The 17,693-nt window shown below is 45.3% G+C and overlaps 1 protein-coding gene across 3 annotated transcripts in view; it reads left to right on the top strand.

The window, feature by feature from the left end:
* The first annotated feature begins 4,734 nt into the window (after positions 1 to 4,734).
* Positions 4,735 to 17,693, top strand: part of AKT1 (AKT serine/threonine kinase 1) — a 75,806-nt gene continuing 62,847 nt past the window's right edge. The window contains exons 1-4 of one of the 3 annotated variants that reach the window (XM_087747873.1): positions 4,735 to 5,111; positions 5,885 to 5,939; positions 6,230 to 6,304; positions 11,756 to 11,931. In XM_087747873.1, coding sequence (XP_087603999.1) covers positions 11,886 to 11,931 — 46 coding nt within the window. In that variant the 5' untranslated portion in view covers positions 4,735 to 5,111; positions 5,885 to 5,939; positions 6,230 to 6,304; positions 11,756 to 11,885. The remainder of the gene's footprint in view (positions 5,112 to 5,884; positions 5,940 to 6,229; positions 6,305 to 11,755; positions 11,932 to 17,693) is intronic. The other 2 variants (XM_087747875.1, XM_087747874.1) reach the window with 2 other exon arrangements.

The following is a 17,693-nucleotide window of genomic DNA, read 5'->3' as shown; positions in this document are numbered from 1 at the left end:
CCAGTCCACTGGATAAATGTCCTACGTACATACATTTTAAAGATCTAGGAAGCCCCTGTCACCATAATGCCTAAAATGTTAACAGCTCGATTACAGCTCTTGATCTCAAGGAAACTGCGGACGTCATGAGGAAGGGTGACCTGCTCTGCGCCGGCTTTCAGCTGGAGCTCAGCGCAGCCAGAACCAGCCCTGCAAGAACCCACTGCCGTGCCGGTGCCCGTCTCCAGCAGCGCGGCTGCCGCTCCTTCCACGTTTCCATGTGGGGATCCGCAGGGGGAATCAACCACTGATCCTGCGCCCAAGTTAAATGCCCACATTGGGCTCTGTAATTTTAGGTGGAAAGCATAATCGGCGTTGGGTGTGTGAGAGCTGGGAATGCAACAGGAACCTGAAAGTTTTTACTTTTGTTTTAATATGTGTATATAACTTTAGTACTTCAGTCCCAGAGGATTTGCCTTTCTGACTACAGTTAAGATGGTGGTGTTTCCTCACGCAGATCACTGGAATTTCAGCATTTTCAGGTATCTTCCCAGAACCAAGAACGCGTGACATGTTACTTTAGAAGTGAGGGGGAAAAGCAGCTGTTTGAAGTAGACTTCAGATCAAAGACTGTGTCTTCCGATGTGTCTCTACAGAGCCTAATGGTGCCTGGTCGAGACTGGGACTTGTGGTTATTACTGTAACAACAAAAGCAACTGCGGTGGTGTATGGGACAGAACTGATATATTTGCTATTTTTGTACGTTCTGTATCTAACTAGCGCATTTTCTATGCAAACCAATTCGGTTCCTGTTTATATACCCAATTCCCCATAGTGTGTTTGCTGCCCCGTGTCACAGCTATCGTTATTCCTGGTGAAGAGTACTGCGTGGTTCTCGCTTTGGAGTTTGTCAACACCATTCGTGACTCAGCCAGAAAAGCTCTTCGCGGGGCTGTGAGCTTGCCTTCTTCCTCCTGCTCCAGCTGGAGAAAGCACGCTGCCATCCCAGGGCTGTCTGGCTTTAGCATCCTGCTGCCCAGGAACAGAAGCTGGAAACAAAACCGCGGTCTCCCGTCTGACCTCTCCCAGGGTTTTTAGCGAGCCATCGGGAAGAGCTCCCAAAAATGCTTCATCAAACAGGCATCATTCAGTTCACTGCTCCTTAGCTGACACTTAGTCTTTTAGGAAATTCATTGAAGAACAAACGAAATCATACATTTATTTATTCACAAGATGAATTTCTAAAAAGCAAAATGACAATGTTTCAGTATGACTATATTTATTATTTTCTCCAGATAGCCTGCTATTGTTTTGCTGTTGAGAAACACACCTTCAAACATTGGATTCGTTCAATTTTAGAAGCACAGCTATGTTTATTATATTTGGCACTGCAAAATGCACTTTTAATTTGTATTTTTATTGAGCTAGATTTTTGTCTGAGACCAAACCTGAGTTGTTTGTTTAAAAGCTGTTAATGCCTAGACTGAGATACTAGCTCTGTAATTCTAATACGATGTCATATAGTTTCTTCCTTTGCGTACCTTTGAGTACAGCCCACCTTTTAAAAAGCGAGGAACAAATTGACTGTTGGCCCATAGAGGTTCTGTCATTACTTGCAATCATGGAACAGAACTTGTTCTACTGGGGGTTAACTCAATAATTCCACTTCATCTTACCGGGCTAGTCTTTCTTCTTACACCTGACTGGATAAAAAACATTTTTATCCAAAGCTGCATAATTTCAACATTTTAAAATAACTTTTGAAAGTTACATCAAATTATATGTTACCTATATATGTGTTAAAAATGGATGAGAACAGGAGTGCCTGCTCTTCTGGTGCGGTATCGATACACTGCCTGGCAATCAACCGTTCTTTGCCACCAACCCCTACGTTCACTATTTTCGGGTAATATAATACCAGGGAACAGTTGATGCACCTTATCCTGAAGCACTTAATAAACTAGAGTCAACAGATGTGAAATTTGAGGAAGCACTCAGGGAAATCTAGGGACTTCCCTGAAAATTAGGGTTTATAGACTATAATCCCATTGATGATAATTGAGTGATAGAACCCACATTGTTTGCATTTATAACAATTCTTGAGTGATTTCATTGTTCTCAGAGAAAAAAAAAAAAGCCTGCTTTTGTTCATTGTTGACACAAAGTCACTCTTGTTGTTGCAGACCAGGCACTTCCTACTTTACCTGAGTATTTTTATCCTTAGTACTCTGCTGTGTTCGAGAGATAAGCCCTTACTCCAGACTCTGAATCACACTTCCCCCTCAAATTTGGGGAATGTCAGATCCAGATCGGGATCCAAACTTTCTAGTTTGGGCCTGTCTTTCATCATGGTAAATCAACCGTGGGCAAATCTAAACAATCTGTTCATGCTGAAATGTCTTTTTTTTTTTTTTTTTTTTTAATTGTACTTCCTCTGTAGCAAACAACGGAGGTTTATTTTCTTCTCGTCAGGACAGAAAACTATGTTTACTGTATGACCTTATTTTTTAAACTGCTGCTTCATTTGCAGGGGGAAGTCCTAATGACCTTGCTCACCACGCAGCCTGGGAGCTTATCAATCAGGACAGGGTTTGGCAGGAAGGCAAGAAAGCTCTCCTGCCATCAGATCTATTACCAGAGATCCCCCTGCCTGGACAGAAGTGTCTTACAGCCAGGGAACTCCTGTACTTACACACACTCTTTATTGCTAGGCGTAACTGCAGTCTGAAGACTTAAAATTTGTTCATAAATGAATTTCCTTCGTGTTTTGGTTAAGTTCTGTATATGTCCTCTGAGCTGCCTGCAAGCTTTGCACACTGATGATTAATTTAATTTTAAATACATCTTTAATGCCTACCTACATTTTAATCTACGCTAAATATTCTGAACGTAATGCAGGGTAGGTCGAAATGTGATCACAAACCCAGATTTTTCCTTTCCATTACATTTGCATCTTAGAAAGTTCTCACAGCCACTTCATTCTGCCCCGATATCAACAGAAATCTTTCCACTGACTGCAGCAGATGAGGATCTGACCCTAAACTAGGTAACTGGGCCTGTACCACCAGCTCTGCTTATTCCACTAAGTTGCCCAAACAGTACATTTTTAAAACTGTGCTGAAACATGCCCCAGTAAACCTAAAGGCGAGCTGTAGAAAATAGCATGCTGGTGTAGCAGCTCTGCCAGGGGGAACTGGTCTGTTCCTTGGTGGGAAAGGAGGTCTTGCTCTGTCTCCCTCCACCATGAAGAAGAGCGAAGCCTTTCCTCCTCTGTCTCGTCGTTGGCTCCTCTACCACACTGGTGTACCCCAAATCCACCGATCCGCGTGACGCTCAGGAACCCTGGTGACAGATATCATTAGGCAGACCTAGTTGATCAAAATGGAAGACGAAAGTGAGTTTCACTAAACGTGTACAATCACCCAAATGCTGTGGCAGAAAAGCCTCTTACATCTAATAGGTTTGCCACCAGTGTAAATGCAGCTTTACTGCTGCAAATGCGTTTGATGCACCTTTATGGAGGTAACAGTGCAAAGCTGTGGGAAGACGTGTTGTTTTCAAAATTCTAGCTAGCTTCCAATTGCAGAAATGCGATCATCGGTGATCATATGTTTCTATATAAATCCAAACAATTCTTATAGCCCACTTAGTGTTTATGGCACTGTCAATTAGGAAATAAACACAATCCCTTAATGACCAAAGAGGGCAAATTTTGATACCGGAAGTGCGGAGAAATAATAAATCTGTCAAAGGCATTTCCACAACATCGTTTTTCAGAGCAGAACGGCTCTTAAAAATCTTACAAAATATTGCTGCCCTGTAAGCAACAGTCCAAGTGATTTGTGATGTTTTGAGCCATTCCCGCTGCGGGAGCGGGACGGCCTGGAGCGCAGCAAGGCGGCGGGGAGAGCGGCACCCCGACTCCCCTCTGCCACGGCGAGGCCCCGGGCAATCGCGGGACCTTTCCACGCCTCGCAGCCCGCCTGCTGCAGACAGGGATACTGAAATATCCTCCAAGGTACCGTGAGCGTCATTATTTATCGATCAGTATTTCGTGGGTGCAAGGGGAAGCTCCAAGGGCAGGGTAAGCGGACTGGCACCCCACGCTTTCGGGGACGCTTGCTGGGGGCACCCCCAGAGCTTTACGGGGGCCTGGCCCTTCCCAGCGGTCGAAATGCCGGGGGCTGCCCGGGCCGCCGCGCTACGGCGGTGTCGGGCCCCCGTTTTTGGGGTAAATCGTCCACGCTCCGGGCACCAGGCTGCTAAGGCTGGCGGCTCCCGGCGGGGCCGAGTTAGGGGAGGCCGCATCCCCTCGCCGGGCACGGCGTCCCACACGCGCGGGTCAAGGGCCGGGCCGGTCCCGGGAGGGGGGCGACCCCGCCGGGGGCCCGGCAGCGCCGCGCTCGGGGCCTGGGGCCGGCCTGGCGGGTGGGCGGAGGGGGGCGGCGGGAGGGCCGGGCCGGCGGGCGCTGCCCCTCCGCGCTGAGGGGAGCTCCGAGAGCGGCGCGGCGAGGCGGGGCCGGGCGGCGAGGCCCCTGCGGCGGCGGCGGACCCCCCTTCCTCTCCTCCCCGGGGAGCGGCGCGGAGCGGAGCGGGCCCTCGGCGCGGCGCGGCGGCGGTAGGACCCGGCGGCCGCTCCCCGGAGGATGTGAGCGAGCGCGGCGGAGACGCGCGTGGGACGAGCCCGGCCCCGGCTGCGGGAGCTCGGCCCGGTGGCGCGGCGGGAGGCGGCGGCGGGGGGGCTGCTGAGCCAGGCGAGGGGCGGCCTCCCCCTCCCGGCCGGAGGCAGGGCGGCGGTGGCGGGGGCGAGGCGGAGCGGAGCGGCGGGGAAGGCAGGCCGGCAGCCGGAGCGGGCGTGTGAGCCCCATGGGCCGAGCGCCTGCGAGAGGGGGAGGAGGAGCCGCCCCGCCGCCCGCCGCCCGGGGATGGTGAGGAGGCGGCGGCTGCCGGGAGCCCAGTGAGGCCTTCGCTCGGCACCCGCCGGAGAGCCCGCCTCGCCGGCCTCCCCCTTCCCCCCGCTCGCTCGCTGGCTCGCTCCCCCCTTCCCTCCCCTTCCCCTGCCTCCCTCCACGGCTCCCTTCCCCTGCTGCCACCACCCTCCCATCACCTCCTCCTCCCCGGGCTCCAGCCATGTAAGTGACCCGCTCCCCCGGCTGGGAAGGGCTGGGGGAAGGAAGCGACGGGGCTGGGGCCGGGGCCTGCTCCGCTCGGCCGCGCCGTGCCCGCCGCATTGTGCGGGGCCGGGAGGGGAGGGGAGGGAAGGGAAGGGAAGGGGAGGGAAGGGAAGGGAAGGGAAGGGAAGGGGGGCGGCCGCCCTCCGTCTTCCCCGGGCGGCGGCCGCTGACCCGCCTAGGCCGCGGCGGCGGGGGGCTGCCCCGCCGCTGCCCCCCGGGCACGGCCGGGCTGCGGCGCCCCGGGGCGGCCGGGCGGGGCGGGGGGGTGAGGGAGGCCGGGCTGCCGGCGGCCCCCGGCCGGCGTCCTGCCGGCGGGCCCGGGGCGGACAGGAAGCTGTTGGCTCCCCCGGGATGCGGCGGATGAGAGGGCGGCGGGGCGGGGGGCTCCCCCGGCGGCCCTCGGGCCTGCCCCGGCCCCCTCGGAGCCGCGGCCCGCCGGCGGGGGCTGGGGCCGCCCCGGACCTGCCCGAGCATCCCCCAGGGAAACGGGGGTGGCGGTGTTTCTGAAGCTGCGGCAGATAAAGTGGCCAGGTGCCCCCCCGTTCTCCCACCTCACCCGCCCCCATTTTCTCCCCTTGTCCTCTGGAGCCGCGTTGTTCAGTCCAGCTCCGCTTTGCGGACCACTCAGTGTTTGCCGACGGGAGCGTGATTATCTCCGTGGGCATTTGGCGTGTGTAGGTGGTTGTGCAGTGTTTGTGGACTTGATTTTTTTTTTTTTTTTTTTTTTGCAGTCGTGTTGTGCAGAGCTGTAGGGAGCTGTCTGCAGATGCCCCCCCGCCCCCCCAGGTGATATTCTGCAGTTGCCGAAATGTTCTTGGAGACTTGTAGGACTTTTGCTTCTGCTTTCTTGTAAAACACATAATTATAATCGAGTAATGCTGCGACTTTTTATTTATTTTACTGACAGTACGCTACTGATGCTAATGCAGCTTGCACCTTATCGGTATCCCCCCCCACCTCCCACCCCCCTGGGGAAAGTATTTAACTCTTTTTCTTCTTGCTTTGTTTTCCTACCACCTCTAACATATAAGAAGCAAATCCCTGATTTGCTCTTGTCTGTTTTATTTATACCACAGGAGGGATGTACATTTCAAAATACAGTTATAAAGGGGAGTTACTAACACTTAATTCAGAAGAATATTTGTTTACAGGTAAATAAATTTGACATACTGCATGACTAGTAATTACTTTTATGTAGTAGTTAATTTCCTGATGACAGCCACAACATTTGTCTGAGTTAATAGATTTAAAGACACTGTGGAACTACTTTTGATTTTTTTAAATAGGAAGGTTTTTGTTGTGTGTGATGTTTATAGAACTGTTTTTGGTGTGCAGCAGTGGTAAATGAAATTTAAGAATTGCTCCAGTGTCCGCAAGTAACTTGCAGCTCCAGCATTCACTTGCTGGCTTATAAAAATGTCCTGTAAGTGGTCGCATTAAGAATTAAATAGGTTCACGACTGACTTGATTTGTTTGGGGACAGAACAAAACTTCTGTTATAAATACTTTAAAATGGAACTTAATTAAATGTGTTTAAAGTTGGTACAGAAGTTCTGAGCAGCACAGTTCTTAAATTATGAGCGTAAACTGTAAAAGGACTTGTTCTTGTTCGGGAGCATAAAGAGGATTTTGTCTGGCCTGTGTCTTTGACAGAGAGAGGATGAAGTACTCTCTTTTCTGCTATCACTCAGTTTTGAAATAGGCAGCTTAGTTTGTCCTATCAAACTGTAGTTGTGGTTGCAGCTTGGACAGCTGGATGTCGTAACTCTGGCCCCTCACCTGAACAATATTAACCTCCTGTCTATTGATCAGCAAAGACATGAGGGCACAAGCATGTCAAATTACAGTTTTGTAAACCTAGATTAGGCTAACCGATTGAAGGAAAAGTGGATGCGGCTTTAGAGATTTTTTTATTCTCCACTTACCATTTTTCCTATAGCTCTTAGTATCAGAGAAGCCTTTCTGAACCTTAGGATAACCTGCACGTGCAGCCATGAAATACCAGTTTAGACGTGGTGTCATCTGACACACAACATAGAGTAGCAAATACTAGCGACCACACCTAACTCACGGCCCACAATGCGTTTTTGTAAAGTAAGCGTAAGATGCTGGAAAACCTGGTCCCTCTAAGCTTTCGTGAAAGGTATCTGCCCAGATTTGGTAACTGGGTCATGGTGCGAAGCTACTGCTGTGTGCTTAGAGGGCCTTCAGCGTGCTGGAACCGCTGTCACTCCCGTGAAACACCCAGGGCAGGATTTGCATAATGCAGGAGATGTACTTCACTGGTCAAAGCCTGGTGGGGACACCTATCTGTACGCTCCACTTGAAACGCTGGCTGGAACCCAGCTTTGTTGGGTCTGTGCCGTTCAGGTGCAGTTGGCTGTCAGCTGTGAGCTTACACTGGGATCTACTGCGGGAAGGGAGGTTAGGTTGCTCATGATATCCCATGTAATGGGCCCAAGCACACCCCCTTCTGCCCCCCTCCAGTTCCTGTGTGTCTCATCTACTGTGGTGATGGTGTCATGTGGCCAAGGTAGGCAAATAGGGGCAGCTGGATCCTTTTTCGCCTGGTCCTGCTGTTGTGCGTTATAAGAACACGTAAGGATGTGTAGCACATTAGGGCTCAGGGTGTCCTGGGAGCATCAGGACTGTGCCACAGCAGGGCAGTGGGCATCATCGGTAACTGGTGGTGTGAAGGGCAAAGTGTTAGTCCAGGAGCATGCTTTGCTGTGACCTGCTTTCTGATCTGGGCTAACTAGTACAGCCTAGATGCAGTCTGATGTGCCAGGTGAGGCATGGCAGGACTGAGGTTGGTGGGTCTGATCCTCCTTCAGTCTCTTGCTTACTCTTCCCTTATAGGCAAGGTAATTACTGTAAATGCTCCTGCATCCCGTAAGCTGAGGTTTCAGTGTTACGGAAGAATTCCTTTTTTTTTCCTGCTCTGCTTTAGGGTGTGAGTAGAAACGAATATAAAATCTCATCTTGGAAAGAGGGCAAGGAGGACAGATTTATGTCTTGATCTTGTAGAGACAAAAGAAGGTGAGCATAGTAAGTGGAGGAGAATGAGAGGAGCTCTAACACGACTCTCCTAAATACGGAAAAGGCGGTTCTGCTCCACCTTCTGTTGGACAGTTGGTTTGACTGACTCCTTAAAGCAGGTTTCGCTGCTGCAGTGCCTAGGGAAGTGAGTTATCTCATTATTTATGAAGAAGTTAATAACCTTTAAGGAATTAATACATGCGTAAAACCAGCGTCATCGTGATAGGATGCTGATGTCATGCCATTCATGATTCACTGCGCTTCAGCCACATGAGGAGTACTTTGGTATTGAAAAAGGTATAACAGAAACGCATATTGAAAAACAAGCAAACAGAAGGCTAAGAGAAAGACGGAGTTGTTTAGCTTTTGACAGTGTTCAGTCATGTGCAGACACAGGCTGGAGCAGCCAGGTCACAGTTTCTTGAGATGCCTTCTGTTCACCGGGAACCATTCCTAGATGGCCGTAAATGAGGACTGTAATCATTCCTTCCCCTGCTACCCCCCCTCCAAGGATTTTATGGAAAAGGAACTTTCTCTGGTTTACGCATCTTCAGTAGTACGTTGACCTGTAGTTAACTGGCTCTTCTATTCCGAGAAATTACTCTTACTTGCTGCCATTGTCTTCAATAGCGTCTTTTACTAAAGTAGATACATTAGGCACAGCTTGAATGTGTGTTTTAAAATATACCAGCTAGAGTGGGTTTGCTTCTGTTGAAGCTGTGTCTATGTGTCTATCTTGTTGGACAGTGAGAAGGGATTCCCAGCCTTTCACACTGTGAAGAAAAATTAACTTAAGTTCCCCTTATAAAATAAGCGCTCTGGCATAGCTGATTGAAGGACTGAGGTGGAGCCCATGCTGCAGGTTGGTGTCAGGGAATGCTCAGTGTTTTCCCACTTCATTGTACCGTGCTACCCCATCTTCTGTGCATGGCTCCTTTACAATACCTGCTACCCCCTTCCCCACCCCTCTTCCCTTGAAGGAGATGGGCAGGTAAAGACACATCCCTGACAGCAGGGCTGCAGTAGCAGGTGGGGAATGTTTCTTGCATAGAAATTGTAGGGAAAAGGCAGTCCAAACTCTTTGGACACCACGAAGAGTAGAAAAAGTAGTTCCTCTGAACTTTGGATTCCTTTGTTTGTTGATTTCTTTGATCTGTTTTTTTGGGCTGTATTGTCATTAAAATTCAGATTATGAGATGACAGTTTAGCCGATGACAAGCCAGAGTCTGCCAAGTGGTAATCTTGGGAAGCATTAACCCAGAAAAACCTGGAGTAAGTTAGCTGCAGATTGCAGAATTTTGGACCTTTGCACTTTCTTCTATTTTTAATAATAGGATTGTCCTTTCTACAGACTAGTTTGGCTTGTAGCTCTCTTTTTTACATCTGGTTATTGAAAAGGATATTGATCATTCAGTGCAGCTAAATTGTTGAATTCAAGACGGAGAGGTAGATTGCACAGTCCCCGTGTTGTCTTAGGGCACAACGCTAGAAGCGTTAACTTTCACACCTGGGTGTTGCATTTTCAGACGTAAACTGTGATAATCTTAGGCGTTTTGTTCAACAGTTTGCAAATTGCTAGATGCTTAATCCAAGCCTCTAAACAAGGTATAGTTTCCTCTTTACATCAACAAGTAAGTCTAGCTCGCATGGCTGTTGCGCATGCATTTTTGAAAGGAGAACGAAAGCCTGCCGTGTTCGTCAGGTTCTATCCTAATTGCTCTGGAGCTAAAGGAGTTTGTTCCAAGGTAACTCTGGCAGCTGTGGGTTACTGGTCCCTATTCTGCAGTACATGGTGTTCTCATATTTATTTATGAAATTAAGGAATTCTTACACGTCTCTTGTTCCAATGTCATTTTTTGTGTTTTTTCCCTCCCTGAGGCAAATGACTTATCTGTTTCTTGGAGCTGATAATTATAACCAGTGAGATATGGCAGATTTGTAATTTGGTAAAAAAACCCTAGCTTGTTTCTGGGGAAAAACTAGAAGATAAAGTGTTACTGGAAAAGCTGAAGAATAGTGATAAACAGTGGAAGTTCATAGGCAAGGTATCAGGGGAGTGACCTCCTTTCTTCCAGTCCATTTCTGCTTGCAGTGATGGAACTTGTTCAAGTTTGACCTCCTTGCTTTGAAGGCTGCCTGCTTCAGAACACGGCGATGTACAGAGCCCTCTGTTTCATTTCTAGGTTGGATTCATTTTGACCACCTGTTTCTTCCATCCAGGGCTGTGTCTTAGTGAGTTATGGGGAATTAGTTGCTTTTTAATCTAGTTTCTGACGGATGGCTATCACCTGCATGTTCAGAGATAATTGATGCGTGTGTGCCAAATGCATGCAGAGATGGTATATATTTGTTAGGTGGGAATGTGATGTCTCTGTGGCTTGAGAGAGACTCCAGTAAAAGCTAGGTCTTTGGTGATGAGTTACAAATGCTGCTGGGTTCTGGTTTATTAAACTTCTTAGTTATTGCTGGGAATTTGTCACCAATGGCATTTTTTGGTCACCCAAGTAATAACAGATTGAGTGGCAGTATGGACACTTCAGAGAGAACAGAAGTCATTAAAGAAAAACAAACAATATTTGTACCACAAGCAGAAAAATAATCCGATTCAATTTAGAAAAATAATAAAAGCTAATGCATTTGGGAAGAGATTACTTTCATTGAGGGAGAGAAATGTGAAGAACATTTCTGTATTAGTCAGCCATTAGCTAGACACATTTTCAATAAGATACGGCAGTTTTGAGCTATTTAGATAGGGACTTCATCTCATAAAGCAGAGGGGTAAAAATCCTAAGTTGTGCTTAGGTGTAATTCACTGTCAGAAAGACAGCAGAAAACTGCGATGTGTTCAGGGAAGAGCAATAAAATTGATCAGGGTGCCATAAGGGCTGATTTAGGATAACAGAAAGGTCCGTGAGCTTATCTGAGATTCTTTGTATACCTCTAGGAGAGGCAGGAGTTATAAATATCCAAGATAGAGAAGACACGTTTTGGGGGAGTTGAGGAGATCTGAGTGGGATTAACAGGATGATGCTGAAGCTATGAAAATTTGAAGGAGAGTATTAGGAATTTTTACTGTTAGTGCATCTCTAAGATGCACTGTGTGTTATTTGATAGAGTGCTCTACATCAGGCTGTAAAGAAACCTTCCAGAAGATGTTCTGGAAGTCTTCTTACAGGAAATATTTAAGCCTGGACTTCATGAAATCTCGGAATTTTTATCGTTGTGGAGAGTGAGGTGTTGTTGGAGATACGGAGGTCTACTGGGCAAGGTCTTGCATCCACCTCTAATCCAGACGGTGTCTGGTGATGTTGTGACTGCCCACAATCAAGCCGGTCAGTGAAGAATCAGGACTTTAGCAAGCACATATTTTGGCACCTCCACCTGCCGAGATGTAAAAATCCTTGTGAAGAGCAAAGCCCTCATTTAGGATTTGTAATAATAATAATAAAAAAAACAAACAAACCCAACAGCCCAGCAATGAAAGCTACTCCCTGTTTTATCCCTTACTGTACATATGTGACATGCTTCAAAATGATGGTGCACTCTTCTTTTGATCCTTTTAGAAATAGCTGAGAAGGAGAAAAACGGAAAAAAAAAACCATCCCTTTTGTGGAGCCTTCTGCGGGAGTTCAGGAATTTCAACAGAGTGATCTTTTGGCATAAACTGGTTTTTCAAGAGACATTCCTGCCATTATGAATGAAGTAGCAATAGTGAAGGAAGGGTGGCTTCACAAACGAGGTAAGTGTCTCTTCCCTTGAGGACAGTAGATCTGCTTTCTCTCACGTGGTGATCTGTCCTTTAGCAGCATATCTTCAAATAGTCCGTTATTTTCCAGTTCACCCTGATGGGAAACAGCATATGAGGAGCATGCGTGACTTTCTCTCAAGTTGGAGAAAACGCACATATAAGGGGTTTTCTTTGTGTGCGTGCATGTGTGTGTGTGTGTGTTCACTGAAAACTGCGTCAACTGCTTTGAAAATGATGATAAAGGTGGCAACTGAAGGAGATGCTACTTAGAGTGTTAAAGGTTAAGCCGCAGCATATTTTGTTTTATATATAGGTCTGTAGCTTTTCTTTTTATATTAGAAGGTAGAATTGTCTTGAGGTGAATCTTCATTTGAACGGTGAAAAATATGCCTGTATTTTGTGAGCAATGCTGTGCTCTTGCAGAGACTTGCTAGAGAATGTGCTGTTTTGTTTGTGTCTGAACCGCTCTTGGTACCAGTGTCCTAGACGGGAAGAATAGCCTTGAGTTTGTGCGCTCTGTGCATTTCTGTTGTACCACTAATGGCATTGGATTTTTATAAAAAGTCTTTATTCTTTACTGGGTGGCAAAACTGAAATAACATAGTTGTGTACTGTTACGCTTTTTGCATTCTTAAATGTTTTATTCCCAAAACAGTGGGTTTGTTCTTTTTTGGGGAGGCAGGGGGTGTTTGTTTTCAAGTACTACAGCATTACTCCTATAAGGTACTTGACTTACCTGTTTCTTTGCAATCGTTTCTTGGAAAGGAGAGAGCGGTGTTAGGTACTTTCCACAATATCGTCATTATTTTGGACCAAAAACAGAATCTGTGTGCTCCAGCAGTAGGGAAGCTTGCATGGTTTTGCAGACTCAGGATTTTTCTCGAGGGTTTGCAACAACTTGCCTGAAGGTGCAAAGGTGTAGCATAATTATTTCTGGAAGAAAATGGAAATACGTTATCATAACCTTGATAAAGGCTGATGGTTCTTCTGCAACAATAAGAAATTTCTAAGAATTTAGAAAACATGTTGATAATCCGTGTTTTAAAAGGGTGGAAACATATATTTCTAACAGCTGGATATGCAGCTTAGTTTAGCAAATTGTCTGATGCTTGATGTAAAAGTGTTTTGATGAAGTTTCTTCTGTATTTTTTGTTCTGGTTTATTTCAGTTAGAAATGCCTTTCCACTCATTATCTTAAATAACTTATTCAATAGTTCTGGTGTACCCAGGCTACCTTGTTCTGATAAAGTGTTTGAGAATTATGTTGTGTTTGGGTAAAATAGGAGAAAGAAACACAGAATTATGCTTCCCATTCCCGTTTATGAATCTAGAAACTCCTCAAATCAGAGATATGTTTTTAGTTTTAAATGATGTTTTTAGGCTGAGTTTTTTTTTTTAACCGTCTGTTGTTACAATTCTTTCTGCACTTACCTGTAGCTTAAAAAAAATATTTTGTTATTTTGAGGAGCACTGTACAAAAACCTGGGGGAGAAACATTTCTTTTAAAAAGTGTGAAAATGGAATTGTATTGTCAGGATGATTCCGAGGCAGATGTGTTTGAAACTTTAAAACAGTCATGTTGTATTTCAAGCTTGTGTGTATTTACTCTTGAGAATTGAATTTTCATTGTTTCTAGGATTACGGTAAAGCTACTTTCAAGTAAGGAAGCCTCTGGAGGAGGTCTTCGTAAAAGATGCCCTGATCTTCTGATCAGATTTTTTTTTTAATTACCTTAGAGAAACAGATTATTATCTCTGATGGTTTGCTGATAATATTATGATGAGATTATCTGCTGAACACATTTCCATTTCCAAAATGTTACTCTGCATGTTCTGCATATTTGAGACTGAAAATTTGTGGCCAAATGCCCAAACTGTTAAACGTATCTTGGCTTTTTTTGGATGCCAGGTTTCCTAATCTTTTTAACCTGTTCCCCAGTGCCTTTTTGCCTTCTTGGTATGTGCGGTGACACCTATTTCATTCCACTTCATTGACTTTGCAACTGTTAATTTGGTGTTGTCCATACGAGGAGGATTTTAGAAAGCAGTGCTCTCTCTCCTCAGCTTGCCAGTGCGTCAGCTCCGTTACTCTTCTTTTTTGTAGCTGTTTCGGGATTAGCTGACAAATTCTGTTCTTTTGACTGGGGGTGCCCGTGGGGGGAACTGATGTACTCGTGTGCACGTGTTTTCCAAAGGGTTGGGGTTTTGGTTTTGTTTTGGTTTTTTTTTTTGTTTTTTTTTTTAATCATCTACGTTTATTGCCAGACTCTATCAGTTTGCTGGCTCTGCAAGATCAAGTGCTTCAACCACAGGATGTTTCCAAAACTGATGTCTGATACTATGAGCTTCTGAAGTTAAGGCATAAACAGTAATTACTGCAGGGAGGGACTGCTAAAGGAGGATTTTAGATATAGGAAATGTATATTGTTTGTCTTTTGGATCATTTATAAAACTGAAGGTTGCACTGCATGTGTTCTTTAAAGATCCTAGGGCTTCCCACATGCAAATATTTTAAGTAGTGACTGGACGAAATCCAGATTGGGCAATGATGTTCTCTCTACCTAACGTTCCCCCATAGCTTTGGTTGGATATGGTGTCTCTTAGTTCACGTCCTGAGCAGTTGAACAGCATGGCTGTGTGCAGTTAAACAGTTGCTACATCTTACCCCAGCAGTGGCTTAGTTTTGGTGGTTTTAATGATTTGTGTATTTATAAATCAGACTGCAAAGTGCTCTGGAGCCCTTCTGGATGGCAGGTGTATATAAGCATAAAGCCGTCATTAGCAGGAGCAGGTGTTTTGGCCTGGCAGGGAAATAGCAGGGCTTTCTAGAATTGTGGGGTTGTTTTCTTCTGTCAGCATGCTTTACATTTCTGTTTTTGTTTCCAAGATTAAAAATACAAATGGAGAAATGAAATTAAACATCGCTGCCTGGCCGAGAGCTCTTGGCAGTTCTGTAAGTCAGTCGCTTAAAGGAAGCTCTACTTCCAGTAGCACAGATGTTTGTTTGTGCAGGGGCCAGAGTCATCTCCATGACATGTCTGACCTCAACCAGGCAGAAATAGAAGAATTCATGAATGAATTTTTTTTTTCCCCCCCTTTTCCCCATTGGCAGCGCTTGGTGCTGTTACTCTAATCACAGTGAGGTGATAGACTCTTGTGTGAAGACAGAAACAATAGTTAAAATACTAACCACTCTTTGCATAACTGCGTGGCTGACGTGTTCCAGCACACACGTCAAAAAGGTGAAGAAACTCATGCTTGGGGTTGGTGTATTGTATATGTACGTCCAGAATATGTAGTCCCTGGTTGTGTTACGTTGAAGGTTTGTTTAGCAGGAAAGGATGGGGGAAATGGGTCGATGTAGAGGTGCTATAATTGTGATTGAATATGAGTGGGGAAGGAGAAAATTATCTGCCTAAATTGCTGCTTGTTGAGTTCTGAGATTACAGGTTTTCTGGATGTATGTCATGAGTATCCTTAATTTTCATCGTGTGTTGTGGAACTTTTTGGATAAAAGAGGTATGCCCGAGTATACTTTATTTACTTTACTGATCCATTTTAAAGATCTCATTGGAATTCTTGCATCTCTGCTCTGGTCCCTGTTTATAAAGGTCCCTCTATTGTCTTCAGTCTTCATCCTGTTTGGTGTTTTTTTTTTTTTTTTTTTTAAAGTCTTTCTGCAAGGCTAACAAAGAGGGGGATTGTGCGTTTTGATACTTTGTCATCTCTGTCTTCCCTAGTATGTCCGGTTTTCTTATTAGGGCATAAACTTGTATGGAAAAAGGAGTCTTTTGGAGGCAGGGAAAGAGGGGGAGGGAAAAATGTACACTGACATTTAAAAAAGGAAATAGGAATCTTGATTTCTCACTCTGAGGACTCTGGAGCAATTATAAGCAGCAGGAGAGACCTGTGTATTCATCCATTAATATTTAGCAGCAAATGTGGAGCTACTTTTTGCTTTTGTTTTTAAATAGTATATAAACACTGCACAGTAATTTTAACTGTGAAAACCAGAACATGTCCTCCAAATGTCAATTTGTGTGGACTTTAGTCAGGTAAAACTATTTGACTGGTTGGGAGTCTGGCTTCCAAGCTGATCAAAATTACTAGAGGTCCTTAAGTGAGGAATTATAAAAAAGATACTTATTCCACTTATGGAAATACTACTATATTTTTTTTAAAAGACTTTTTTCTGTAACGAAATGGAGTGATACAGGCGTCCTAATAAATAACCAGTAGTCCATTGTGATTTGTCTTCCTATAGTTTCATTGCATAAAATGAATGCAAGTTCCATATGTAAAATACAAGCCAGGAATTAAATGCTGATTGTTGCTCTTTTAACTTTCTCTAGCAGAATAGCACAGATGGTGAACTTTAGCTTTGTTATTTTGAGCACCGGTTCATACTTTCAGTATTCTGTTAGTATGAATCAAAACAGGATCTTACGAGGTATGACCAGAAGTTAACTTTTTTTTTTTAAAGCCAGTAGGTCTCTTGTGTTGCTGTTTTTCTTCACCTCTTCTTTCCTCTCTCTTTTCTGTTCTCACTGTGTTCCCTACCCCTGTGTGCGTCTGTTTTATTTTGGGGTGGGTTTTATTTTTTACCTTGGCTTCTGTCTGTCCCTGGGATGTAGCAGTGCACTTCCTGGATGACCTGTGCAGCCAGAACCTTCAAGGTTCAGATTAGCTGAAGGATTGTCTGGCTTTCATGGTATTTCAAAGGAGTGGCTGTGGCACTTGACACAAAGGATGGTTAGACACATCTGAACTCTGAAGATGCCGGCTATAGAGGGCACAGCTGCTTCAGAGGAAAAACTGGGGGGAAGAGGAAAGGTAAGAAACAAGATAAGGGCTGAACAAAGAACGGAGGAGGGAAGTTTGTAACAGAGGGAAAGAAGCTGATGCTACTTCCAGAGCTGAAGAGTTGGGTTTATAGGGAAATCTGTTGCTCTTCTTATTGGAAACAAAAGATAAGCTGTGTCAGTTTGTGGTTTTTCTTGTGTGTCTCTTTTTCAACACAAGGGGCAATAGTTTTGCAATGCTAGCTCTTGGTTGCTTTCATTTTGCTTGCCCTGTTCTGGGAAAAGGACATTGGGGAGGAACCAGGAAATCATCGACCAATAAATCTGACCTTGGTGGTAGGCAAGATGCTAGAGACATTAAGAAAGGATGAGATCACAAAACATCTGGAGAAATATGAGCTGATAATGGCTAGTCAGCTAGACTTTTGGAGGGTAAATCTCATCTGATGGAATTATTTGTGGAGAGATCATAGGAAACAGGCTGGATCCAGTATACTGTAAAAAGTCTGCTTTGGATGACAGGGAAGTCAGATCCTGAGAATTACCTAGTACAGTGTAACTGTACTGTACTACATCTTTGGGAGAGGTCGCGTAGCCTAGAGATTGCTCATCGGCCTTCCACTCAACAGACTACTTAAGTCTTTGACCATCTTTGTTACTTTCCAGTGTCCTTTTAGAAAAGTCTTTCTTCCAGAACATTTTTTCATGTAGGAAAACTCGTTCTTCAAGCCACAGCTTCACATTTTTGAAGGGTGAAGTCCAAATGATTCTTTTTTCAGTAAAAATTACTCCCCAAAAAATCTTTATTCCAACATTTTCCCCCACCTCTTTTGCAAAATACTTTCAGATCTTTAGGGAAGTCATGCTAGGTTAGATGTTTTCCTCTGTGCTTGTAAACTGACTGTCTGGAACTTACATGCGAGTGACACGAAACCCACTCTCACTTTGAATG

This window comes from Nipponia nippon, unplaced genomic scaffold, assembly GCF_047370975.1.
Source record: "Nipponia nippon isolate SJK-2023a ecotype South Korea unplaced genomic scaffold, ASM4737097v1 scaffold_11, whole genome shotgun sequence".
Lineage (NCBI taxonomy): Eukaryota > Metazoa > Chordata > Aves > Pelecaniformes > Threskiornithidae > Nipponia > Nipponia nippon.
The sequence above is the reverse complement of the archived record's forward strand: the minus strand, read 5'-3'. Positions and strand labels throughout refer to the sequence as shown.